General features: G+C 61.2%; 1 protein-coding gene across 4 annotated transcripts in view; it reads left to right on the forward strand.

The window, feature by feature from the left end:
- The window catches only part of EIPR1 (EARP complex and GARP complex interacting protein 1), a 123,904-nt gene extending 107,084 nt beyond the window's left edge, over positions 1–16,820 (forward strand). For 3 of the 4 annotated variants that reach the window (XM_045084929.1, XM_004745729.3, XM_045084931.1), the window contains 4 exons: positions 9,909–10,045; positions 12,448–12,615; positions 14,074–14,241; positions 16,292–16,820. In XM_045084929.1, the coding sequence (XP_044940864.1) occupies positions 9,909–10,045; positions 12,448–12,615; positions 14,074–14,241; positions 16,292–16,466 (648 nt within the window). In that variant the 3' untranslated portion in view covers positions 16,467–16,820. The remainder of the gene's footprint in view (positions 1–9,908; positions 10,046–12,447; positions 12,616–14,073; positions 14,242–16,291) is intronic. The other variant, XM_045084930.1, reaches the window with a different exon arrangement.
- The last annotated feature ends 7,501 nt before the right edge of the window (positions 16,821–24,321 follow it).

Genomic DNA, 24,321 nt, shown 5'->3' on the forward strand with positions numbered 1-24,321 from the left:
TTTGCTTTCTGGTCGTCGTCGCCTCCAGTACCTTGTCCTCCGGAGTAGATGTGTTGCTGATCGGTATAGTTCATGTTTGATTCCTTAGAATTTCCACTTTAAATTATGACTTTTATATTCCGTTTGTGATCTCGTCGCGTTGGTTTACATCCAAGTAACGCCTTCAGAGAGAAAAATCTAGAGCCTTGACAGAGCTTGTGGTGGCACTGGTACTGAGGGCGCCCCACGGCCACACGTAGCAGGGGCAGCGTGTGTGGGATGGATTTCTGTAGCGGTGGCTCCTTGCATGTGGCTTTGTTCCCGTGATGCGGCGCTAGCTCTTCTCCCTCGCAGTTTGTCTCGGTACTAAATCCTCTTGGGTAGGCGGTGGAGATGGTGTGAAGAATGATGGTCGCCATCATGGCTTCAAAGGCAGACCCTTCAGAACGTTAGTGTCTTAAAACTCCACGTGGTCAGAAGGGGATTTCCTAGCCTTCCACGTACACTGAAGAGTTGGTCTGTCCTTGTAGCGTGTAAGTAATATTTAAAGGAAAGAATCAGTATTTTTATTGAGGAAAGGATGTATTTGTATATCATAGAGTAGAATGTAATTGTCACCCAGATTTTAGAGCGGAGCAGGAAACTGGAGGGTCACACAGTGCCTGGGGCCGCAGCTCCGGGGGGAGGCAGTGCGGGATCCTCCTGGGAGCCAGCCTCAGGGTCCGAGTCTCCGTTGGCTGCAAGCACCCTCCCATCCCCCACCGACTCCCCTCTCGAGGGTGCCCCTGTGTAGCCAGAGACCCGAGGCGGGAAGGGCACAGTGCTGTCCTGATGGAGTGCAGGTCACCGAGATGCTGGGGGGAGCCGTGGGCTGGGGAGCCTTGCCGGGCGGGAGAGGCCAGGGAGGAGGTGAGCCCTGGGTGTGCGCGGAGCCCACAGCCCGTCCTGGAAGCCGGCAGGGGCTTCTCTCCAGACCCTCGGCCGCCTCGGAATGATTTTATGGTAGTGATTAATCTGTAACTTATTTTCTGCAGAGACCAATTTAGTTTTCTCTCCTTCGTTTTTATCTGCCCTCAGCACTTCTGTCAATACCACTTGGCGGCCCTCGGCCGTGGTATTTAATACCGAAACCTTCCTATCGATTCCGGCCGTCTTCACACCCAGCTCCTCCGTTTTTTTTATCGTTGGAGGATATTGCCTTCTGTGGTGAATCTAATCTTATGCTCGCTGCATCATTACCTTTTGCAATTAAATTGGAGGTTCTCTGCCATTTATAATCATTAGCAGAGCCCAGGGGAGGTCTGCAGGGGGAGGTTGCACGGGGTCCCGGCCCCGATGAAGGCAGAGGGGATGCCTCCCTGTTTCGGAGTGTGCTCATCCGTCTCCGGGGCCTCGCGGCTCTCAGTCGCTGTGGAAATAAATAGCTTTCCAGGTGCCGCAAGCAGCAGAGCGCAGAGAAGACGGGTGCCTTGAGAGTCGGCTGTCCTCTTCCTCTGGCCATGCGTCAACACGGGGGTTTCTCAAGGGTGAACCCAGGGTGTCCCCTGCTCAGGGACACGGGGCCTGAAGGCACTGACGTTCCAGAACGCCTCTCAGGAGAATGGGTTTCAAGGACACAGCGCTCTTGCAGAAATGCTGTCACGTGAGGTCTAAAGCCTACGGCAGAAGCGACTGCGCATCAGTGTGGGGGCGGCAGGCGGTGGCAGGAAAATTATTCAGAGCAGGTCGGGCCACTTCCGCTGTGCCTGGAAATATCAAACATGCGTTTGTTCGTGGGGCGGAGAGTGCTGGGCAGGAGCAGGAGGTGCCCTCGGGACGAGCGGGCCGGGCCCCCAGGTGCCCCTTCCTCCCGGGAGCCTGTGTGTTGCCTGCCACACCATGACCACGCTTCACGCCCGGCCCGCTGTTCGCCACGTGCGGCCCCAAGCAGAACAGAAGCTCTTTTCCTGTCTGGGGTCAGGGGTGCCCGTTCCAGCACCGGCGTGAATGTTGCAGGGGCCCTCCCAAGTCTGCCCTGGGGTGACGGGGCCCACATGGGGCCGCGTGTCCAGGCCCCCGGGGCAGCGCGGCAGGTCCACCAGGTGGGTGTCGGAGGATGGGCCCTTCCCACGCCGTGGCCCCTGCTCTCTGTCCCGTCTTCTCCGCGGGGCCTCTTGCAGAGGAAGGGCCTTTTTTTGAACAGACTTCATTCTTTAGAGTGGTTTTATGTGGTTCACGACAAAAGTGAGGGAAAGGCACAGAAGCTTCTCCCAGGCTCACATGCGCACAGCCTCCCCGCCGTCCGCATCCCCAGCAGAGGCGACGTTTGCTGCCCTCGCCGGGCCTCCGGCCGGGGGCTGTCCTTTCTCTGGTCTGACGGCTCCGGTCTCCACCGACCTAGCAGCTCTTTCCCCGTCCGACGGCAGAGGAAGCCGCCAGGCACGCGTGCAGCCTGTCCCACGGGCACGGTCTCCCTCAGCGCGCGGCGGCCAGTGGCAAGGGCATGGCAGGAGGGTCCGCGAGGTCCCCAGGCACCCACCGTGGGCCTTCTCAGTTGCAAGAGGGCTCACACGGTGCGTTGACAAATGTTGGTCCCCCATGATTTTGAAGCAGTCCACGTAAGAAAGACACTGATTTTAAGGGAGGCCACGTAAAGACACAGACCTCGGGGTCACAGAGGTCAGCTCCCTCACTGGACACTCGAGAAGACGGAGCCTTAGGAGCCGGGGAGGTCCTGGAGAAGGTGCGGTTTGAGGGACAGATTTGCGGCTGCTCTCCTGACCCCGCCCCGCCCCACGGTGGGCTTGTCGCGGCCCCGGCATGCGTGCGCTGCATGTCCAGAGCCGGAGCCTTGGTTCTCGCCGGTCTTCAGTGGCCGCAGTCACGTCGAGGGTGGGTGTGAGTGTTAGAACAGTGAACACTTGTTTGCGGCAAACCCAGTAAATAGGGTGCTGACCGGGCTTCGTCAGACTGGTCCACAGAAAACGGGTTAACACTCTGGGAGCTGGTTTTCTGCTGAACCTCGGAAAAAGGCATTCAAAGTAGCTGAGCGCCGTCCGCATTGTGGGCCTTCCGTTGACTACACTGCCGACAGCAGCCGCTGCGGTGTGCTTTGGGATGGTCGTTTAAAAAACCGTAATCGTCAAGAAAACATGGAGTAGTTTCCTAAGTTGTGTATCTTCGTGTAGCGTAATAGCTACAAACAGCTTTGATTTTATAAATACCAGGGACAACTAGGGTTCTTTGGTCTTCCGTTAGGTCTTGGAATCATCAAATACAGATCAGGCTGGGTGTTGGTGTCGGGCAAGCATTTGCTTCTCAAGCTCTCAAAAGATTTTTTTCTAGTAAGAGCAGATGATAGAGTGAATCGTACGTTTGGCAAACCGAGCGTGCTGAAGGGAATGCAGCGGCGAGTGGGACCCGTGCCCCTCAGTGGACTCTGAATACGGAGACACAGCCTCGGCCTTCCTGTGGTTCACCTCCCAGTGTGAGGGTCCGCAGCGTAGAGGGATGGAAATCCAGTTTGCGGCGTTGCGGTCATGGGCTGGGACGGGCGTGGGCCGGCCACCCGGCCGGGGCAGCGGTGGGCACGAGTCTCGGGAGGGGGATGAGGGCTGTGGCTCCGTGCCGGGAGCCCGGCAGCCTTCTGAGCCACATCAGGTCCCGTTTCAGCCACTCACTCCCCTGTGACCTGGGCAGGTGGCGTGGCCTAAGACTCAGTGTCATCGCTGGAGAGCTGGGACCGGTTTCCACATGGATCCAGTCGGGCGATATCACAGTGGGTGTCACATGGTGGTAGCCTGCCCCACAGGGCCTGGGGCGTGGCCAGCCACCCACACGTGCCCGCCGGACAGCTGGCCGGCTGGGTGGGCGGAGGGAGCCCGGCAGGAGCGGAAGGATGGCCGGAGGAGGACGGGAGGGATGGGGCGCGCAGAGAGGCGCGAGGGCACAGTTGAAAACTGGGTTAGGAGTAAGGGTCAGGTCGGCGGGATCGCGGTGCCAGGGCCGGAGGTCGAGAGGAGAGAAACTGAGGCACAGAAGAGCAGTGTGCGCCCCCTCCTGCTTCAGTCGTGCCCCAGTCTGCAGGTGAGGGCCGCGCTCAGGCAGGAGACGCGTCGTCATGGCAGCGCTTCCGGCCTTTCCAGCCTTCGTTGTTGTTCCTCAGAGGCGCCCCCGCTCATCAGCTGGAACAGACCGCCCTCTCCGCCGGGTCACCGGAGTCCAGTCGGCGTGATGCGACCATTTTCCGTATTCTCATCCACCTCGGAGAGGAAAGTTAAATCCGCACGCATGACCTTTCCTGTTTCGAGCGGGGAGCCAAGGTCAAGCCGGCAGCTGTGGGGATGGGACACACCCTTTCCCCTTCAAAGAGACCTTAGGTTTCGGTGCAGCAAAGGGGAAAAGCCCTTTTAGTTCTGTTCTTTCTGCAAATAGAGTCCTGGTTGAAATATGCTAAAAATAAATGTAAAACGACCTCAGATCCCCTCTCCAGTGCTGTCTCTAACGCCCTGTGTGCATTTCCTGAAGATCGGAGGGCGCTGGCTTCCGGGAGGCAGGGGACAGAGTCCCTGGTGGGGCTTGGGAGCCGCCGGGCCCGCCAAGCAGGGGAGCCCATGCAGCCACACCCAGGGGCGGGGACGCCCACCCCGGGACCTGGGGAAGCCTGGGATGCGGCCGGGGGGACGGCAGGACCACCCCGGCCTCCCTGCGGCCCTCTCCACTCGCCTGGGCAGCGGGGGGTCCTGCCCCTGCTGTCCCTGTTCCCCGCCGCCTTGCCCTTCCTCCCCTTCCCTGGCACGTCCCGAGGGCAGTGACGGGCTGGGCTCTCCTGCTGAGTCTGCTCCCACCGGCTCCGTCGTGTCCCGTGACTCACCCTGCACCCCGGAAGACAGGAGCGGCCCCTGCCTTCTGCCCACCCCCGAAGATAGACTGGAGCTCTGCCTGTCGGCCGCGCTCTTCAGGGGGTCATTTAATGTTTGCGGCCCTGCGGGGTGGGCTCTTGAACACCTCCATTTCCGTGGCCTGGGGTGGTGAGGGTGCCGGGGAGTGATAAGAGCAAAGCCGGGCTCAAAGGGACTGGGTCACTTCTCCAGTCACTTGGGACCAGGTGGGGCTCCAGCTCAGGGGGTTCACGTTCAAGGCTGGGGCTGGAATTTCCCAGCTGAGAGAGGTAGAGGACACTCCCACGACATTCCCAGGGGTGGGCAGGGGCTCGTGGCAGAGCCCGACCAGGAGCAAAGGGGCTCTGGCAGTGGTCACGGCTCGCATGGGAGTGGCCGCTCCCCCGTCTGCTGGGGAGCCCGGGCATGTCGGTGGGACTTGGCCGTGTGGGATGCTCCTACCCCTCATGCTCTGAGAGCCAGGGCCTGCCATGGCTGCGCCTGCTGCCTTCCCGCCAAGGAGGTGCAGAGCAGCTCCTCCACGATCTTCGGAGGTGGGCAGCATGTGTCTTTGGTCCCCAGCACCCTCACCACCCCAGGCCACGGTGGCAAGCAGTGCCGCTTCTGTCTTCGGGAGCCTCTGGCCACGTGCACTGCTCTCGACAGCACAAGGTGCAGCGTTTCCTTCGTCAGAGTCGTGTTCCTTTGTCCGTGGCCTGGCGGCGGTTACAGCTCTGAAGAGCAGCTCGTGGGGTCGCTTTAGTCATTCCTTCTGGGGTGGGAGGCCCTGAATAGTTGGGCTCAATATCAAAAACCAGGTGACTGTGTGCCGTGCACTCTCTGGGGTTGTGGCTGAGCTGTCTCCGGTCACTGGGAAGCCAGAACACGTGGCTGCTTAGCCGTAGCGCATAGGCTGTGCCGGCTGCCCTGAGCAGGCCTCCAGACGTCGATGGCAAGCTCTCTTTCAGAGTGTCGCTAAAATGGACCCGGGGCACGGAGTTTCTATTGCCCAGTTAGATCACGTGCTAGAGTGAGCCCAGGAGTCGAAGCAGGAGGCCGGTCTTGCCCCTGCCCCACGGGCTGTGTGACCCAGGGTGAGGCGCCCACCCACTCGGGGTCTCAGGTTTCCCAGCTGCGAAGTCAGGGGGCTCGACCGACCCGTCCTGCAGCTGCTGGGATTCACTCTCGGTCTCCCCTCTCCTCTGGTCGGCACCTGTGTCTCTTCTCTAGCTCTAACAGGTGTCTGCAAAGGTGGCTGCTTCCTATGGCCCCCATGTGTCAGGGCAATGTCCGTGAGGATGTCAGGGACCTAGAAGCCGGGTGGCCCTCAGGTCCCTCATGTGGCTCTGGTGCAGGTGTTGGCAGCTGGGTCTCGTTTGAGGACTCGACCGCGGACGGGGGTGGCCCCAAGTTCTGAATGAGGTTATGGCAGGATGTGGTTGGCCCGAGGGCCTGGGCTCCTCACTTCCTGCACGTGGGCCTCTGAGCGTGGCAGCCAGCTTCACCGAAGCCAGGGAGACAGGGAGAATGTGAGCTAATGTCATCGTGGGACATCCCTCAGCACGGAGGACTCTGCTGTTTGACGGCTGACACCAGCGAGGGGCCACGCAGGCCCTGAGGTGCTGGGTGCTGCCTGCCTCCCGTGGGCTGTCCTACCTCCCGCCCTCGTGCCGACGGGCTACCCTTCCCCGGGCTCTGCTGCCTCCGCCTGTCTCGGCCTGCATCGCCTCGCCGTCCTGTTGGTCTGACACCCAGCACCACCCCTAGCCCAGCGGGGTTGTTTTCCGGCTCTGCTTTGTTCAGGCAAGAATCCCTCCATGCTGTCTTCTGCTGATTCAAGTTCTCTGCAGCCCCAGAGGCTGTCCTGGGTCCCGAAACTTCATGATCCCTTTGTCTGGCTGCTCCAGCCCACCTGGTCTGTTTTCTCTGGAGTGTCTGGACCCCCTTATAACTCACACCATGGCCCGCTGTGAGTTGGCTGTTGTTGATGTGCAGTTATGAAATCTCTGTGCCTTGCCGCTCTCCTCTGTGAAATGGGTGTGTTAGGGTGTATGTCCTGTGCCCGCAGTGATTCCGCCGGGACGGGACAGCAGTAGCTGATGACCCACTGGCGTCACCAGTGGAGTTGAATGCTGCCCTTGGCGCTGGGTGAGATGTGGGCCAGGCCACCAATCACCCCCCCAAACCCATCCCTCTGCTATGCTCAGTGTGGTGGGGCCCCTCGATGCACTTGCTGACGGGTGCACGGCTGCTTGCTGGTTGGTCATTGGGTTCATTCGTCCCTAACTCGCTTCCGCCAGCCGGCGTCTGGGGGACTGTTCTCGTGGCGTGGGCTCTGGAGACACCTTGTCTTCGGGGAGTCCCGGTGGGTCAGCCGTGATGCGAGTGCTGACAGCCGGGGGACGAGGCTCACGGGTCTTCCCTGTTGGGGGCCACGCCATGACCCTTCTCCATGGTGGCCTCACAGAAAAGTCGCTCCATCGAAGGTACGTGACGTGTCTTCTGAAGGTGCAGCCTCATGTTTTTACGTTTCTGAAGAGTTTGATGATGAATCAGTATGTTTAATAGAAGATTAATTAGAGCACTGAGTGCTGATTAGTTAGAAAATACACTCAGCCCTTTCACAGTCTGTGAAAGGATCTTACTCAATTCCATCTTCAGAAAACTGAAATCGCACCTGTAGGAATTTTGACTTAATTTTTTTTCCATAATGGGAAACTATGAAACGATTTCTTAGCTGATACCGTGCACGTGGAGGTTAAACGAGCGAGAATAGCCAAGCCAAGCATGAGCTCACTGTGTGTCTCTAACATACATTTTGGAGCCATTTTTAGCATCCGAGGTCATGTTGCTTCTCTGGAAAGCATGCCCGTTGCTCCTCCGGGACAGTTTCTCTCCGCCTCCTGCCTGATCGCTCCTGCTCATCTTCCTCACGTGGCCCAGGGGCTGGGTCCCTGTCATGAGTTTCCTGTCGGCAGTTGTCTTTCTTCTGTGGCTTGGCGGTGGCGGCTCTGGTGTGGTGGGTCCCCTGTGGGCCCTGTGTGAGACTGCCCGCCATGGACCCTCATGCCTCGCGCTCCCCAGGGGCCCCGGTGCCAGGTCATTGGGAGAGTTGGAGGGGAAGAGCGGGTCGAGCTGCGTCCTTCGTCTGTTGCTCCGGGCGTGGTTACTGGGCAGTTTGTCCCTTCGCGTCACCCCCTGCCGCTGGCTGCTGTTGACTGGCCCTCGTGGCACCTGACAGGCTGAGCCAGGCCAGCCCTCCCTGGGAGTTTTGTGATGAGTCTTGGGGTTTGCTTGGGGTGTCCATGTGGGTTGTCATGGCCTGGTGCCATGAGGACGCTGGTCTGGGGGGCGCCAGAGAAGCCCCGAGTGGGTGTGGCAGGTACAGGAGGGAGATGTGGGGGGCCTGGTGGTTCCTGACATCGCCCTGAGAGCCTGTGGGGTCCTGGCTCCCCGGCGGCCCCCTTTCCTCTTCCCCCAGACATTGCCCCATGACCGCTCCCCGTCCTCAGCTCTTACCACCACCACAGGACTGGCCTCAGGCCCTGTGCTCCAGGTCTGCCCCATGCTGCCGCCCTTGGTGGCTCTCTGTGGTCTCCAGGACCTCCGGGCGCCCATGTCGGCCTGGTACTCATGGGCACCAGTGGCTCTGGCGCTTGATGCAGCTGTCCCCGGCCTGGCCAGGCTCTGTGTTCTCTGCTTGGGTTGTGTGTCTGACCTCTGCCTCTGACCCCAGCTGCTGTCCCTTCATTTCTGACTTTCTGCACGCTCAGCACAGCCCCGGCCTCCTCAGGGACGGCTGCTCCCTGCATGATACACCACGTCAGGAAGGCAGGAAAAAGGTGTGTTTTTGGAGAAGGGTTTTCTGGGACAAGATGAGCCAGGAAAGCTTGCCGAAGAGGGGGTGGGGCAGGGGAGTGTGTCCTGGGTGGGCGGCCATTGCTGCAGGGCTTGCTGGAATGAGGGGTCCCTTGGAGAAGTCCATCTCGACAGATGTGTCCTCCATCACATTTCTTACATGGGCCAGTCTCCCCAGAGAGGAGGCGGCGCGCTCCCCTACGGCTCTAATTGAATCCCCTCGCACTGCCCGCAGACTCTGTGGGGCTGCCCCAGGCCTGTCCACGTCGAGTCTGGGGGCTCGCCCTGACCCTGTGCTGCAGGGGCCCTGATGAGCACTGAGATGGGCTGCAGGGCCAGGACAGTCACAGGGACGCTCCCTGTCCCCCGTGACTCGGTCAAACCTCCCTCAGTTCCCGCCCAGGGCTCCTCCAAAGAATGAGGCTGGTGTTCAAGGTAATGGGAATGGGGTGCTGCGCCCAGGGGACGGGTGTCTGAGAGCTCCGGGGACGCCTCTCCCTGCCGAAGTCACTGTGTGGGCAGAGGGTCAACCCCCAGATTGGAAGAATGGTGTGGCCAGTGGAAAACCTCTTCCATCAAGGGCCACGTGGGCCTGTGGGCAGGGACACGCGTGGTGGGAAGCTCTTATTCCCGCTCATGACCAGGAGCCCCTTGTCTCTCAGGACACGGCGGTGCTGGCCCAGAGACAGCCCCAGCGGGTCTCACAAGGCCTTGGTCAAACCTTTGGAGAAAGAGCCTGGAGGCCTGCGAATGGGAGACGCGTGTCCTGAGACCGGCGTCCATCTGGGCACCACGGGTGGGAGGCGTGTGCCCTGAGACTGGCGTCTGACCGGCACGCGTGTCTGGGACAGCCGCACCACCCGGTCTGAGTGCGGCTTTGGTGAGGCTGGGTGTGCGAGGTGCCCGGTGGTGCCGCCTTCTGGTTGGAGCCCATGGTCCGGGCACAGCCTAGCAAGTCCTAGTCCATCCAGGGCCTATTCATACGTTTTCTGTTTTTTGCTGTGCTCAGTTTGATGGGTTTTTTTCCCCAATAAGGTGCAAATAAAGGCAAAGAAACAAAGACAGAGCTTCTTAATTATTTTCAGTAATTATTTCCAAAAATTATTTTCAATAATAGCCTGTGAATATAGGATGTCCTCTTAAATTCTCAGAAAAAAGGTTTACATTCCTGTTTTTTCTCCTTCCCTTTTCTGAAACACTGCCCACTCCCAGCTGGCCAGCTCGGCGTCCCTGGAAGGGAAGGGACAGCTGAAGTTCACCTCCGGACGGTGGAGCCCTCACCACACCGGCACCCAGGTGGCCACCGCCAACGACACGACCATCCGAGGGTGGGACACGCGGAGCATGAGGTCAGTGATGGCGTGACCCCGCCGACGCCCCCTCTCCGTCCGCGAGGGGCGGTTCCAGGTCACACGTGCCTGGGGACACCCGGCTTGTCGGTCTTCGTCTGGTTTTGTGCAGGAAGGCGCACGTCTTGTTTGGTGTCTCTGCCCCAGCTTGAGCTTGAGCCAGCAGCCCCGTGGGGCCCAGTGTTCCTCCCCTGCCCATTTACTGTCTCGTGTGGCTGTCCCTGGAGTGAATGGTGGCTGTTGTAGTGAGAATCAGGATTGGGATTTGAAACATCACATCTCAGCAAGGAGAGGGGGACCGCCGGCTTGTCGGTCCCTGTGATTGGCAAGCACAGGTGGGCAGGCGCGGCCCCAGGTGAGGCCTGTGACTGTCGCTGTGCCTTTAAGGGCGGCACCTCGGGGAAGCACGGTTTGTCATGTAAAGTCATTATGCGCTGCAGCCAGCGGTTCTAATGGAACAAATAAGAGCGATTTTTCTGTTCCAGGTGTGGTTTGATAGGCAAAGGAGTGATGGTGTGCACATCTGTTGCCGTGGCAACGGGAGCCGAGCAGCCGCTGTTAAGATACAGTTTACCCCTGAGCACATAGTAATTTATCACCAGGCTGCGGAGACGCCTGTCTCCGAGTCACGGGTGCTGCCCTCGGGGGGGGTGGGCACAGCTTTAAATTTAGGTCCATGGCCTCTCCGAAAACTCAGAGGCCAATAAATAATCAGTTGCCACTTCCTCAGGGTGCGTGGATCTGCTCGAGGGGGTTCACTGCGGAAGCGGAGAGCCAAGGGCGTCGGCCCAAGGAACGTGCTGTGGGAGAGCCGTTTCTGCGGGTCCCCGGGCCATCAGTCCCTGTGCACACCTTGTTCTTTAAAGGACACGAGGAGGTTCTATACCCAATGCAGGACGTTACACGCCCCCCACAACGAGAGCAGACATGCTCTGGGCCGCGGAGCTCCGTCCCCTTGGCCCTGCCCCCAGGCAGGGTTCTCACTGATTATTGCTTCTCCTTTTGTGAGTGGCTTTGGTTTTATTTAGCCAAGATGCTTTGGATGTTTCTTCTGGAACACATTGTGCTTTGGTGTTGACATCACTGACCCCCAGGCCACGCAAAGACCCTGGGCCGGTGCTCTGTGTGTGGGGGACTGTCCGCCTAGCACCCACCAACCTGCCAGGATTTTGTGTTGTACAGTTGCCAGTTTCCCTTGGAAGGTCTTCTGGGTTTTGGGTATCTTCTTTTAGGAAAAGATCTGAGGATATTGGAAAAGTGCGGGATGTAAAAATCATTTCAAGATAAAAAAGTGGTTTAGGGTCAGGAATTGTGGCGTGGGAGAAGATGGAAGGGAGTGAGTTTACCCGCCTCGAGGGTGGAGGGGTGCGCACTTGGCATGGCTGTGGGATGTGCAAGGTGATCACAGGAAGCCAGGCTGCCTGCTGGAGGCCTGGGAAGTGGGAGGGCTTGCTGGGGAAACTAAGTCACACCTGGGGGAGAAAATGCACAGAGCAACATGGTCAGCAGTGCCTCCCCGCCTCGCAACCGGGTACGGAACTTTGGTTCCAACCCTCGTCCAGCCTCTCTGATGACCTGCGTGTCCCCCCCACTCCCCGACCCCGTTTGGGTTTCTGACATCAGAAGGGCGTCAGACTGATGGAATGTTCTCATTCCACACCCGTGGAGGAGCGGCTTGGAGTGTGGAGGTCAGGTGTGTACAGGACGGGACACATACATGCCTGTGCATATGCCTCATGTGCACGTGTGTGTGCATGTGTGTGTCCATGCGTCTGTGCCATGTGCATATGGGCGTGCATACACTGTAAACAGCCATGTGACCGTCGTACCTGGGTCTCCTGGGGCACGGGTCATGGTGGAGGTGCTCCGTGACGTGCTGAGTGGACAGACGGCCCAGCCCTGACCCACACCTTCCCTTCATTGCTTTTTATTGCTTTTCCAGTGTTTTCGTCCTTCTGTCCGTCTGTGTCTCCCAACACACCCGCACTGTCCCGCCAGCCTGCTGCCGGCCGTTTGCTTTCCTTGTCCATGTCCTCCTGGGACCTAGTCAGCACTCCTGCGGCTGTCACCGTCCTGCTAACTTGATGTCTTCTCCAGGGGCCAGGTCACACTGGGACAGCCAGGAGCCGGCATCACCCCACAGCTTCTGGGAGTCACAGATGTGCTCTCGGAGAGGCCTCGGCTGGGTACCCCTGGAAGAGGCACTGAGGGGGAGGTCACCAGGCCTCCTGGAACCCAAGCCGGCCCCGTTGCTTGGGGGAACCCCAGCCTGCTTGGCCATGGTGGGCCGAGCGGTCCCCTGAGGCTGGCAGTTGATGGGGAGCCGGAGGCTGGGCCATTCTGCACCATGGGGTCCCCATGACGCACTTCCTATCCCGTGTGCCTCCCTTGCTGTCTCACAGCCAGATATACTGCATTGAGAACGCCCACGGGCAGCTGGTGCGCGACCTGGACTTCAACCCCAACAAGCAGTACTACCTCGCCAGCTGCGGGGACGACTGCAAGGTGAAGTTCTGGGACACCCGGAACGTCGCTGAGCCCGTGAAGACCCTGGAGCAGCACTCCCACTGGTAGGGCCTCCTGCACACTGCGGGCGTGGGGTGGCTTGCAGCCTATTTTGCGAACACCTGTCCTGTTTGGAAAGGCACAGACCGGCTTAGTTTGTGCTGCTGTGAATCATTCAGCGCACCCGGTTTGATTTTTCCTAAAGAAATACCGATTCCAGACCCGAATGTTTGTGACTTATAAACATAGGAAAGAAGAAAAACATCGCCCCATGTTCTCCTGCAGTTGTGCCAGTACGTGTGTGCCAACAGCGGGCACAGAGGTTCATGCAGCGTCGTTGGCCACGCTGCGGGGTGGGAAACCGTTCTCATACCCATCGGCAGGGCGCGGGCTCGCTCGGTCTGTGGGGATGGTGCGGTGGGTGGGGAGGACACGAGCTCCATGTGGGGGGCAGACGCTGCCCAAGAGCAGTTGTCACTCCTGACACGTCACGTGCCGTTTACCGCATGCTGGGTACTTGCGCTAACGCAGGTGAGAGTCCAGTCCGGGCCGGTGTGCCTGGTGTAAGCTAGCTTTCATCCCAGTGAGGCACGCGTGTGTTTGTGTAAGTGCATGCTTCTGTGTGTGATTGTCTGTGTGTAAGTGAGCTCATGAGGGTGTGTGCGGTCGTGTGTGCGTGTTATTTGTGTAAGTGTGCGCTTGTGTGTGTGATTGCCCATGTGCACGTGAGCTCGTGAGGGTGTGTGGGGCTTGTGTGTGTGTATATGGAAGAAACATCTAGAAGAGTAAGAACAAAACTGCTGTCAGGAGATTTTGCTCAGGCCAGGGTGGGCACATCCCAGGAAAGTTGACTTTTTCTGGTCTGTGTCCCTAAATTCTTTGAATTACTTACCAGAATCCATGTTTCTGCAGGACATTAATTTTTTTTTTCCTTTTTTGAGAAATTTAAGTTCAGTTAATTAACATATGACATATTATTGGTTTCAGAGGTAGAGGTTGTGGTCAGGACATTCAGAAACCTGGCATGCTGCATAGAGTACAGTTTTGCCAGGTTCTGTAAGTTGCTGTGGTGGGCACAGTCCGAGGAGAGACGCCATCCTCCGCGACCCCGCGCGCTGGCTGCCGGCACTCCGCTCGGCTCACTGAGCTCGCTGCAGGGCTGTGCCCCCGGGCCCCATGGCTGCCGCTCGTGGGTGTTGCCCTGGGGTTTGGCCCCGTTGCCAGGTCATCTGTACTCTGTCCTTTGCTCCTGGGGCAGTTGTGGCCGTTAGGATTTGGGAAGGCGGGCGGCAGAGGAGGGTGGCCGCGAGCCCTCCTCTCGCTCTGAGGTTCGCGCTTCCATCTGGTCTCGTCTCTCTTTGCCGGGACCGAAGAGAAGGTTGTAGACAAACATGCAGGAAGTCCGGCCCTCTGCTGGGAGCTTCCCGCGTCCGCCCGTGCGGTCTGGGGTCCACTGCCCGCGGTCCTGGCGCTGCCCCGTCCAGGAGGGGCCGAGTGGAGCCGAACTGCCTGCTTGCCTCCAGGGTGTGGAACGTCCGCTACAACCACTCACACGACCAGCTTGTCCTCACGGGCAGCAGCGACAGCAGGGTCATCCTGTCCAACATGGTGTCCATCTCATCCGAGCCCTTCGGCCACCTGGTGGATGACGACGACCTGAGTGACCAGGAGGAGCGCCGCCCAGAGGGGAAGTAAGGGCGCTTGCTCTCCGTGCTGCGCGGCTCGCTTCTCCCAGGCCCCTCGCGGCGGAGGCGGCTCCTGTCGGGCCGTCTGTGCGTGTGGTCAGGGCGGCCTCCTCCACTGCCGGCTTGGGACTCCCAGTTCTGGAGAGTGTTGGTCCCGGCCACAGGGGCGTGGGGGTCGGGGTGGGTTAGCTCATGCCATCTTGTGTGGGTTCTGAAACACAAACCTGGTCGATGTCTGTCCATTTCCTTCTCGAGCGCTGTCCAGGGCATCTTAAAGACCATCACTTGTCTTCCAGCGCGGGCTCAGGCAGCAATGAGAGCCTGTGAGCCCCTGTGAGCCACAGGCAGTCCCCAGTGTCCTCGTCTCCGGCTGGGATGGGAGCTGTGTGTCCGGTCGGCGGCCCTCACTGTGGCGGGGTGCGGACTCCAGGCCAGCGCCCTCAGCCCCAAATGCGGGGGTTCCCCGGCACCCCTCACCCTGAGGCTCCGGAGGGAACGTGGGAAGCCTGTCAGCTGTCGTGCCTCTTGGTGGCGAGCTCTCCATCCCTAATTGCATCTGTTTAGGGGCTAACTCTGCAAACCAGGGCTCACACCCCCGGGAAGAGTGGGGCTCCTGGGGACCCGGGACTCCTGTGGGTCCCACTTCTGTTGGCGCAGAGCAGGGGCACCCCGGTCCAGGGCTCGTATCAGAGCCTTGGGCTATGAGCAGAGTGCGACTGCGGCTTCTGTGCGTGGAGGAAGAAGCCGAGAGCCCGTGTCTTTGGTCGGTGGTGTGGACTCTAAATCAGGACAGCCCTTGTATTTCGAGTAGATCCTTTCTTGTGAGGGGAGCTGCACGCAGAGGCTCACGGCTCCTGCATCCAGGGCAGGAAGGTCTGGGATAAGCCCCAGTTGCGTTTATCAGCCGAGCTCGACCATGCCACAGGGCTTGTCCTTCTGCTCGAGGTTCTTTACTGTCCTGTGGTCCAAATTCTCCCTTCATCTACCGGAGCTTGGCCCAGCTTCGTGTCTGAGAAGAGATCTTGGTATTGGGGCCTTTTCACAGCTGTTTTCTGTCCAAGCACGCAGACACATAGTTAGAAACACGGTCGCCATGGTGTTGGGGCCATGATTTCCTGACCTTCACCAGCTTCTCTGTGCGCAGCCTTGCGGGGGAACAGCAGGCACCTGTGTGGTTCCCAGGGGGGGAAGGCTGGTGGAGGCAGCGACATCAGCGTGGGTGTCCCCACAGTCCTGCTCCTTTGGTCCGTCCACGTGACTTACTAAACTCAGGAGAATAGAGTCCCCAAGAGAACTCAGGCGGCGTTTGTAACCAAGCCCCGGTGGGCACGGCAGGCCCGTCTGTGGGACGGGATAGAGGACACAGCACTAGAGGCCGGGGAGAGACCCAGAGGGCGGCTGCGTCGCTGGGGAAAGGCCAGGAGCGCCGAGTAGAAACGGGAAGAAGAGGACAGGGGAGCCGTGGCCTTGGGGCATGTTCTGGGTGTGGCCACTTAGAATGGACGACGTGACGTCCTGTCTGAGTCGGCAGGGACGTGTGTGTGCTCCGGGCTCACGCGGTGTCACTTGGCACCGTCGGGTCAGGGTCCCTGCAGAAGGAGAGCGGTCGCCCTGATTTACAGGGAGGTGTTGTGGGAGCCCTGGCAGATCGCGCCCCGAAGCTGAGACCAGGACCAGGGACCCCTTCCTGCCCAGCCGGGGGGGACTGCGTGCCCTGGGTCAGCTCCGTATCCCTGAGCAGGGCGGGGCTGCGCTGGCTGTCCCCAGGGTCCTTTCGGCTTCTCTTCACCCTTTACTCAGCCCTCGTGGGTGTTTGCGGTCACCGTCCCCCGGGACCGCGGGGCCCCGGCAGACTCGCAGGACCCTGCTCTTCTGCAGCCGGAGAGAACACGGTGTCGGCAGGTGGCTTCCCGGTTCCTCACGGCCGCGTGAGGGTGTCTGTGGCCCAGCGCCAGCTGCCATCCGTCTTCCTGTCCCACGGATGAGGGGAGCCAGGCCCCGGGCCTGGGCAGGACGCCCTGCCGCCTGGCTCACACGTGTCTCTGGTGCCTTGTAGGAGCCAGGAGCCTCCACAGGACAGCGTCATCGCGACCTACGAGGAGCACGAGGACAGTGTGTACGCCGTGGACTGGTCCTCTGCTGACCCCTGGCTCTTTGCCTCCCTGAGTTACGACGGGAGGCTCGTCATCAACAGGGTGCCCCGGGCGCTGAAGTATCATATACTGCTCTAGCGCTGCCCCGACCCTCCGTCGGCAGTCCGCGAGGGCGCAGCGGTCCTTGGGGACAATTTCCCAGGTCGCTCTGCGTCTGGGAGAACCAGCGTTGCTGGTCTCTTCCCGCGAGCTTTTATAAGGAACGAGGGAGCTTCTGCCGACAGCGGCCGATCCCACCCGACGTCTCCCCTCGCTGATGGGACCCGTCCTCACTGGGCGAGAGCCGTCCTGCCACAGTCACTGTTTCCTCTCTCCAGGCTCTTTCAGGGTGTTGGGAGTTTCACTAAAAAAAAAAAAAAAATCTGTTTCCATAGTTTTAATTCCTCTTTCTCTTGAGATTAAGAATAAAATAAAATAAACAAGGCCATGCTACACGGGCTCCTGACTCATTCTTTCAAGAACTCTGCCCCATACCGCCTTGTCTCTGTTCCTGCTCAGAAAGGAGGCCCATGCATAGAGGGGCTGCTGCACTCCTGCCTCCTGGGCCTGACCTGTCTGTCTGTGGACCCTGGCGTCTGGGCCACTGGCCTGGGGGGCTCTGACCGTGACCATGAACAGGTGTCATGTCAGCCTCGGGCACGTGGTCCTGCCTGCTGGTCCATACTGGGTCCTGCTCGCATCCTGCCTGTGGTACTGGAGGTGCGACTCCTCGTCCCCGAAGTGGCACACCTGCCCTTGGTCCACAAGATCACTCTTCCTTGTGAGATCCTGTCGTGGCGCTGACACCGGCTCCTTGGTAGTCCCAAACACAGAGCACGTGGTCCTCCTCCGTGGACCCAGGGGGAGGAGGACACGTGCGGCCTGGGGGAGGGGGACGATGTTTATTGAGAACTTCCGCATGCCTCCCGTGGGCCAGGCACTGTGCTAGGTGCCACGGGTATGGCAGAGTAAGGCATAGGTCAGGGCCCACCTGGCAGTGTAGACTGCGCTGGGAAACCCCTGTCAGCCAGCTGGTTGTGTATCTGTTCTGCTGGAGGCAGACACGGGGACAGATGCCGGGGCAGTACAGAGCAGGGCTGAGGAAGTGCTGCGGAAGCAGGAGCAGGACGGGGTTGGGGGCATCTGATTCTGAGTGAAGGGCCTCTCACAGTAGCTGACTGTGTGGGAGAGCTGTGCAAAGGGAGAGTGTATGCAGAGCCCCGGGGTGCAGGGGCCTGGCCTGACCAGGAGCACAAGGAGACTGCTAAGACAATGGCAGGAGAAGATGGCAGGAGGCCCAGGACCTGAGGTCAGAAACCCCAGAGCGGAGGCATGGACTGGTGGCCTGGGACCACGGTGGAAGCTTTGCGTCTGCTTTTGTTACTGTTTGTTGCTTTGGTGACAGAGTTTAACACATGCAGAGGTTCCCAGTCTGCGTCTGGAACAGTTCCTTACCCCCAAACCCCTGCTGCTCGCCTCCCCTCCCACAGCCCAGCCCCTGCAGTGCCGCTCCCCGGCTGTCGCTCCGTGTCTCAGAGGTGTCCTGTGCGAATGACTGAGGTGGCACTCTCAGCACAGTACCTGTCGATGCTTCCAGGGGCCTCGCATGTTGTTTCCAGTTCCAGGTGGTCACGACTGGGGCTGCTGGGACTCTCGGCATGTGGGTGTTTGTGTAAACATCAGTTTTCATTTTCCCTGGCAGGCCTTTGCATACTATACCTGCAGGCCAGATCCCTGCCACCACCTGCTTTTGTCAATAAAGTTTTATTGGCACATGGCCCCCTGTTCCTCTGTGTGTGGTCCCGGGGGCCTTGCGCTGCCGCAGAGCTCAGCAGCTGCAGCAGGGACTGTGCGGCCCCCAGTGTCGAGCATGGCTACCCTCTGACCTTTCACAAAGAAAGCGTGCGGACACCTGCCTTTGCGTCCACTTGGTGGTGTGCTGCTGGGCTGGGCTGGGCAGTGCGCGCGCTCCCCTGAGCTGCTCCTTCTCTCCGCCCCCCCCCACCCCGCCCCTCTACCCTGGGCCTCCAGGCGCGTGGCCGCCGCAGGGCTCATTCGCGCTCCCGCCACAGCGGATGCTGAGGAGGATTGTGTGCGTACTTACTGTCCGTCTGCAGGTCCTTTGCTGAAGCTCTTTTCTTTTCTTTCTTTTTCAGAGAGGGAGAGAGAGTGTGCATGAGCAGAAGGAGGAAGAGAGAATTTTTTTTTTTTAAAGATTTTGTTTGTTCATATTAGAGGGGGAGGGAGAAAGAAAGCGAAGCAGGCTCCACGCCCAGCACAGCCCGACACGGGACTGGCTCTTACAACCCCGAGGTCACGACCTGGGCCAATATCGAGAGTTGGATGTGCCCCTGGCCCGCTTTTTTTTTTTTTTTAAAGTGAAATTGACCATTAATTATTGTGTATTTAAGGACTAGCGACTGTGCGCTCTCCCGTGCTCCGAGTGCGAGCCCTGTGTCGGGCACACGGTGGGCAGACGCCTCCCGCCGGCTTTCATGTCTCCGCTTCCTTCGCGCGTCTCCCGAGAGCCCGGGCTTCAGGCTTTGTTGAGGTCCAGCTCACCCTTCATTTTCTTCTGAAGGCTTCCTAGTTTTAGATTTTATGTTTGGATCTGATTCTTTTCAATAAGGTGTGAGGTTTTGCTCACGAGACTTTGTCGCACGGCGCCCTCCGAGTCTTCCGGCCCCGTGTTAGGAACCTTCCCGCACTGACTGCTTCGCTTCTGTGTCCGACGTCTGCCAGCCCCGTGCGTGCGGGGTGATTTCTGGACTATCCGATGGCACCAGTCTCGGTGTCTGTCACGGGGGCGTCCAGAGCCGCTGATGGATGCTCTTACCTGACTCCTTCCCGGGGCTGCCCGGCCACTGCGCTCCCCGCATCAGCACCCGGCCACAGACGGGCTCTGCTGCCCCTGCGCGGCGGCACTGCTCTGGGCCCGTGGAGGGAGGCCACGGCTGCAGCGAGTGCTCCTGCGGGGGACCCTCCCTCTGGGCGGTCAGAGGTGAAGGGCCCCTTCCCGAGTGTCGGCGGCTGTGAGCCCCTGTGGCTGCCGCTGTCCATGCTGCTCACACGAAATCGCTGGGGGTGGGGGGCTGGGGTGCGAGGAAACAAGCCTTTGTTTCCCTAAAAGGCAGGAAAGTCTCCACTCCATGGAAGTTCTTCAGCCAGAACCGGAAGGCCCACATACGTCCAGCAAGGGTGCTGGGGGAGGAGTGAAGAAGAAAAGAAGGCTCGTGGCCACATCGGTTGTCTGTGCTGGCCTCTCCCTGCCCCCCGTAGGGAGCCGGCCCCTGGGAGGCCTGGCGGAGCCACCTCGGCCGTCCCAGGTGCCGTGGCTCCTGGGACTCGTGATTGCGAGGCCACCTGGGCGGCTTGCTGCAGGTGCAGCACAGGGACGCGGGAGGCACCAGTCGAGGTGCCATTGAGGGGTCGGCAGGCGGCCGAGAGGCCGGAGGTGCTTGGTTTCAGGCTGGGTCAGGTGGGGCCGTGGGATGTGTAGACAGATTAGAAGTAGGTATGCGGCAAGGGAAGGCCCCGGCGAAGGCCAGGTTTGGTCAGAGCGACTAGGGCGGTTGCAGGGTGGGGGGTGAGGGAGCCGAGCAGCTGGGTTTGGGCTGCGTGGTTGACACGCCCGTGAGCCCAGCAGCCACCTCAAGCAGCGTGTGGATGTTTGAGCTGAGCTCCAGGGAGGGGTCTAGGCTGGGTGTGTGGGGAGAGGCGTCTACTGCCATCGCCAAGGTGGTGCGGGCCACCCTGGCCTGCCTACCGTGGAGTCGGTGCTGGGAAGATCGGGGCCAAGCCCTGGCAGGAAGCCGAGGAGGCAGGGGCCTGCCAGGGAGAGAGGAGGGGCGCAGGGGGAGGCACGAGTGACCCGCCGCATGGGGCGTTCTGGAAGCCAAGGGAAGCAAGCATTCAGGAGAGGACCCGTCGGCCATCCGGTGTCACCTGGGGCCCTCGGGGGCAGAGCGCATCGGCCCGGCAGCGTGGAGGTTGCCGGCACGAGCCGCCGCGTTGGGAAGGGGCTCCTAGTCCCCTGGGCTCCGCCGTACGTCGTCTCTGTGGAGAAGAGCGGTCAGTGCCCCAAAGCTGATGGTCTGCCTCAAGATGAAGTACTCGCTGGGACTGAAATGCCGCTGTGGACACAGCCCCCGTCTTTGTGAAACTCGTGAAAAAATGTTTGCTCTTAGTCGCTCTCAAGCACCGGAAGCCGCAGCGAGGCCCGTTGCAGAGGGAGCGGCTTCTCAGGCCCGGCCCAGGGCCCCGCATGCAGACGGGAAGCAGAGCCTGTGAGTCAAGACAGACGTCACTCCCTCCGGTCCTGGGCCGACATGGGCCTCCTTTAGCTTCTGCGCGGTCCTCTTTAACGGCAGAGGGCCTTCGAGGCACACCAGAATGGGGGGGGGCAGCTCGTCCCTGACCCCCGTGTAGCGCGACCGTCCTGCGCTCTGCGGTCCCTGGAGAAGGCGATGAGGACGGTGACGGGTTCGAGTCCGCAGAGCCTGGGGGCTTCCCAGGGACACAGCCGACGGGCTGATCGGAGGTGCTGGCCCGTGTGCGGTCACACCACCGGCTGTTCATCCGTCAGTCCACCACTGACCATCGGTGTCTGTGCCCTGAGCCCCCCCGCCTACCCACCCACGTCTTACGTCCCTGTGGCAAGGGGCGCGCTGCGTGAACGCTGCTGGTCCCCCAGGCTGCACAGACCGCTGGCCAGGCCGCATGGCCTCGTCTTCCGGCACGCTTTTCCTTCTCCGCCTGGCACAACTCTCTGCTCATTCTCGGAAAACCGGCTCCAGGGTCCCCTCCTTCAGACACTTCCCCGACCCACCACCAAGTCGGGCCCACAAGGCTCCTGGCATCTTCTCAGGGGGGAGCCAACGGCCCTGCTGCTGCCGGTGTCGGGCTCCCCTGCTCGTGCGTGGCTGTGGGGCAGCTCTCGCTTCCCCCGCTCACCGACGTGCAGGCCGAGCCGGCATTTCTTGGCTGGGCGCCCAGCCCTGGGGAGCCCCTGAGCCTTCCAGCAGTACCGACCCTTGTGCTGCCCGCCGTGCAGGGAAACTGGCTTGGTGCGGGGCTCCCCACACCCCTTCTCAGGTGCCTCTGCCCGGCCTGTGTTCAAAGAGTCGTGGCACCGTGGCTGGGGGTGTGGCCTTGTTGAGACGACCCAGCCAGCACACACCGAGTTGCTGCTGTGTGCCCCGGTGCGGGAGGCGGAGAGGAAGGACCCGACGGGGCCTGGGGCCCCTCCCTCCAGCAGCAACCACACGCAAGGGCCGGGCCAGGCCGCCGCAGCTCCCGCATAGTATGGGACTCCGGCGTGGGGAGCACGGACGCTCCTGTCAGGAGAGGGTCGTGGGGCCTCGGCCCTGGGGAGGTCAGCAAGCAAACGAAGAAAGGACAACGGTTGTAGCCAAAGAAGCTGGTGCTGGTGGTCCTGAGGGGGCCGCTCTGCAGCAGAGGTGGGGGTGGGGAGGGCAGTGGGCAGGGCCCCCCTCCTGGCAGGCTGGGGGTGGGCCGGCGGTGGGGTAGCGACTCCCGTGGACCCTGACGCTTGCTGCCCTGGTCACGTTTCTTTTTGAACGCTCCGCGGCAGGAGGTGCAGCAGTCCCCTTGGCGGATTAGAAGCTGTTTTCATCCATGTCCCCATCGTGGCCCCTGCTGTCCACTCTGCAGGCAGAGGCACGCACATCCCACAAGGGAGGGCGAGGGTCCCCCTCCCAGGCCTTGTGGCAGTTACTGTCCCCGCCGAGCTTGCATCCCTATCGTGACCCAGACTGGCCCCCACAATTGTTTGGGGCGCCTGTCACATGGCCCTGATAGGATGAGCTCAGTCCTAGGGTTCTCCCTCGGCACAGGTCTGAGTTCTAGCCCCAGCGCGTGGGGTGCCTGTGTGTTTGCCTGGGGGCTGTGAGCCCCCAGGATGGGGGTCCTGGTCCTCCTTCCTCCGGGCCGCCGGGCCTGGGCTCAGCCATAGGCGGGGCCTCCACGGCCGTGCGGGGTCTGCACACCGCGGTCACACGTGTGCTGCAGCCACGGACGTGGACGTGTCTGTCCTCACGCAGGTGCTCGCTCCCCAGACGGGGCAGACAGAATCGCACTCGACAGCTGTGTGACCGCGCACACGACGGGGCTGCGTGGAGCTCGGGCTGGGTGTGGCAGGGGCTCAGGGCAGGAGCCTCCCCAGCCGGGCGGGCGAGAAGCGGGAAGAGTCTCTGGTCCCCCGCCACGTCCCGAGTCCTGCGATGAGAACCGCTCGAGGAAGAGCTCAGGGTGCCTTTGAGCCAGCGGCTGCCGAGGGAGGCGCTGGGCGCTTTCAGGAGCTAACCGGGACGGGGTGGGGCTCACAGATGCAGGGCGCAGGAGGCCCGGCCAGGCCGCTCTGCCCCGAGAAGGGCGCGTCGCGAGCTGTGTCCCCTGGGTCAGGAGGGAGGACAGAGGGACAGCCGAGCCCGGGCCGTGGCCGCGCGCGCTGCAGATGCCACGTAGGACTCTCCGGGCTCCTGCGCTTCCAGGAGAAGATCCACAGTCCCGGCAAGTCGGCTTCTGTGCTCCGTGTAGACCCTTGATCGGGCGTCGCAGACGCGTTCACGGGCCTCTTCACTCTGCTGTCAGGGACAGAGATGGGCCCCGAGTTGGGGTGATGATCCCGTCTCCTGAAGACCTCCCCCCCCAGCATCACCGCCCATGGGGAACCGTCCAGGCAGAAGGTGGAGCCGGGCTGAGCCAGTGGCTAGGGTGCGCGCCGGGTGGGTGCGGCGGGAGGGGGCAGGCGTGGGTGTGTGCGGGGCCCGCGGGCTCCCCGGCTGCTGTCCTTGGGCCTTGCAGACGTGCGTGGCTGCATGGGGTGCACAAGCTCTTCCCTGAGGAGCAGTGAGGTGGCGGGCGAGGGCTGGGTGAGGGCGCCTGGAAGGGATGATGCCGGAGCCAGATTGGGTGCGAGCAGTGAGGGGCAGGACTCTGGGATCACGACCTGAGCCGAAGGCAGAGGCTTAACCCACGGAGCCACCCAGGCGCCCCAGGAAGAGGACGGGTTTTCATCTGTGGCTGCCTGTTGCCTGTGGTGGGGATCGTGGTCCAGTGTCAGGCGCAGTCATCTTGGCATGGCCTCCGGGCCTGGGGTGGGGGACTGTAGACAGCGGGCGCCCTGAACTGTGACGGGTCCTCTGGGTGCGGGGCAGGCCAGACACCTTCCCAGCGTCTCTGCCTGTGGCTGCCGGAGCACAGCAGCTCACCATGGGCAGCGTAAACAGTAGGTGTCTATTTCACAAGGTTCTGGGGGCCTGGAGTCTGAGATCTGGTGCCAGCGTGACTGAGGTCTGGTGATGACCAGGTTCCTGGCTTGCTGCGTCCTCACGGCAGAGGGGGAAGCACTGGGTGGGGCCTCTGTCACAGGCCACCTGTCCCCTGACCTGGGCCCACGCTCACGACTGCATCACTTCCTAAGCCGTCACATGGAGGGCTAGGGCTTCAACACGGGAATTCAGGTGGGGGACACAGTTCCACCCAAATGCCGTGGAAGCAGGAGAGGACAGAGAAGGGACGCCTGAGAATCAGCAGCCCCCCAGCAGGATTTCCTGACAGCTGCGGGGCCCCGGTGATCTGGTGCGGTGGCTGGAGAGCTGCTGGGGGCTCGTGCGACCGCACCGAAGGGCCCCTCCTGGTTCCCTCCTTCTTCCTGGGAGGGAGCGGCTCGCGTCCACCTGCGGGCGGGCCGGGCGTGCGTCTGTAGGCCTCCCAAGGGGCAGTGCCTGAGGACCCCAGCAGCAGCCCGGGGGTCGCGGGGGCCTGGAGACAGGAGGGAGAGGCAGGGCTGTGGGGTGAGGTGAGCGCCTGTGCTCGCGTGGGGTCAGCAGTCTGTGAGCTGATGCTGGGGCTCCCTGTGCCCTGCATCCTGGGGGGGGGTACTGTGCATTACTCCCTCCACCCCCACCGAGCATCCTGCCCCCCATCGTGC

Source organism: Mustela putorius, unplaced genomic scaffold (assembly GCF_011764305.1).
Source record: "Mustela putorius furo isolate JIRA1106 unplaced genomic scaffold, ASM1176430v1.1 tig00000813_pilon_pilon_pilon, whole genome shotgun sequence".
Classification (NCBI taxonomy): domain Eukaryota; kingdom Metazoa; phylum Chordata; class Mammalia; order Carnivora; family Mustelidae; genus Mustela; species Mustela putorius.